Source organism: Aptenodytes forsteri, unplaced genomic scaffold (genome assembly GCF_000699145.1).
Source record: "Aptenodytes forsteri isolate BGI_AS27 unplaced genomic scaffold, ASM69914v1 Scaffold82, whole genome shotgun sequence".
Lineage (NCBI taxonomy): Eukaryota > Metazoa > Chordata > Aves > Sphenisciformes > Spheniscidae > Aptenodytes > Aptenodytes forsteri.
This window is the reverse complement of record NW_008795490.1, coordinates 11040262-11041934: the sequence shown is the minus strand read 5'-3', so window position 1 is coordinate 11041934 and position 1673 is coordinate 11040262. Positions and strand designations below refer to the sequence as shown.

Here is a 1673-nt window from a genome sequence, read left to right as displayed (position 1 = left end):
TGCTGGGGGGGGGGGAAGGGGAGGAAAATACTGGCGCCCCTTCTCTCCTCCGCCGCCTTGAAGTAGATTTGAGGAGCTGCCCTTCCTCCCCCCCTCCCCCCTTCCCGCTGGTCCTTTGGCATCTTCCAGACCATGTCCACTGGGTCCCTCAGTGATGTGGAAGATCTGCAGGAGGTGGAGATGCTGGAGTGTGATGGCCTGAAAATGGATACTAACAAAGAGTTTGGGGCGTCCACCGAGAGCAACGAGGAGGGATCCAATGGCGAGAATGGCTCCCCTCAGAAGGGGAGAGGGGCCTCGGGCAAGAGGAAAAAAGCTCCCCCCAAGAAGAGCCCTTTAAATGGAGTGAGCCAGGAGGGAAAGCAGGTCCAGAGAAACGCTGCCAACGCCAGGGAGAGGGCAAGGATGAGGGTCCTTAGCAAAGCCTTCTCCAGGCTTAAGACCACTCTGCCCTGGGTGCCCCCAGACACCAAGCTTTCCAAACTGGACACCTTGAGGTTGGCCTCCAGCTACATCGCTCACCTGAGGCAGATCCTGGCCAATGACAAGTACGAAAACGGCTACATCCACCCAGTCAACCTGGTAAGTCATGGCTCGCCGGGGCCAGGCACTCTGTGTGCATGTGCATGGGGAGAGGCAGGCGAAGAGCTGGGACGGGGCGTGTGCGGGGAGAAACTTTGCGCTTCTCACAGAGTCTGGTGCCAGTGGGGTGGCAAGGGGTACTTGTGCGAGGGGACAGGCTCCCAGCTGCCCTCCCGCCCTGTGCCCCGAGAGCTGAGCGTCCCGGGCCCCATCCGCTGCTCCTGGCAATCCCCCCCAGGGGACAGGCAGGGGCCACGGTGGCCTCAGATAGGCAGGGACAGGCTTTTCTGCCCCAGAAATGCCTGAGAAACCTCAGCAGGTTGATGGCAGCTTTCTACCTGCAAGCAGGCGGGTATAGGAATTTGGGTAGAGAAAGGTATGTTTTAGGAAGGACCCAAGCCAAGGACCCAGGATTTATTCTTATCCCTCCTCTCCATCCTGCCATAATAATCCTCAAGCCTTAGCTTTTTAAAGACAGAGCTCTTGGGGCTCTGCGCTCAGCTGCTTGGATTTGCTGGGTCCAGGATGTTTCTCCTATCCGTGTAAACTGGCAAAGCAGAAATAAATACCAGTGCGGACTCCCCAAGGGGGGTGTCTGCCCCAGGCACACTCCACAAAGCCTCCCTGGGCTGCACGGTGTCCCTCCTGCTGCTCCCACCACCCACAGAAAGTTTTCCGGAGCAGCCCGGGGTCTCCCCGCCATACCCAGCCGCCAGAAACATCCAGTTTCCAGCTCAAAAAATATGTGCAACTGATGCAAACCGGGGGTGGGCTAGATCTGCCTGGGCTCTTTTTAGACATACAGCCTTTACGTTGCCCCCACGTGCGGACCCCGCTGGATAAAGGGATGGCAGAGGGGATCTGGGGACGTTTCACTGGGGTCTGGCTCTGCCTTTTGAGCTCTGGACTCCGGGGGAAAGTACCTTACCCACTGTGCCATCTGATAAGGGCCTGGGAGATACTTTTTTGGCTAAGAACAAAATCCTCAGCACAACAACATGGGAAAAAAAATAAAGTAAAACAAACCCAACACCCAACCCAGACGTACACCACCACCCCCCGCACAGAGGCGCACCAAAACTTGCCGCCCG

The 1673-nt window shown here is 57.5% G+C and overlaps 1 protein-coding gene across 1 annotated transcript; it reads left to right on the top strand.

The window, feature by feature from the left end:
• Positions 1-68: 68 nt before the first annotated feature.
• On the top strand, positions 69-888 carry TCF21 (transcription factor 21). The gene has a single exon (XM_009281581.1). The coding sequence runs from the start codon at positions 133-135 to the stop codon at positions 886-888; it is 756 nt and encodes a 251-aa protein (XP_009279856.1). The 5' UTR covers positions 69-132.
• Positions 889-1673: the final 785 nt, after the last annotated feature.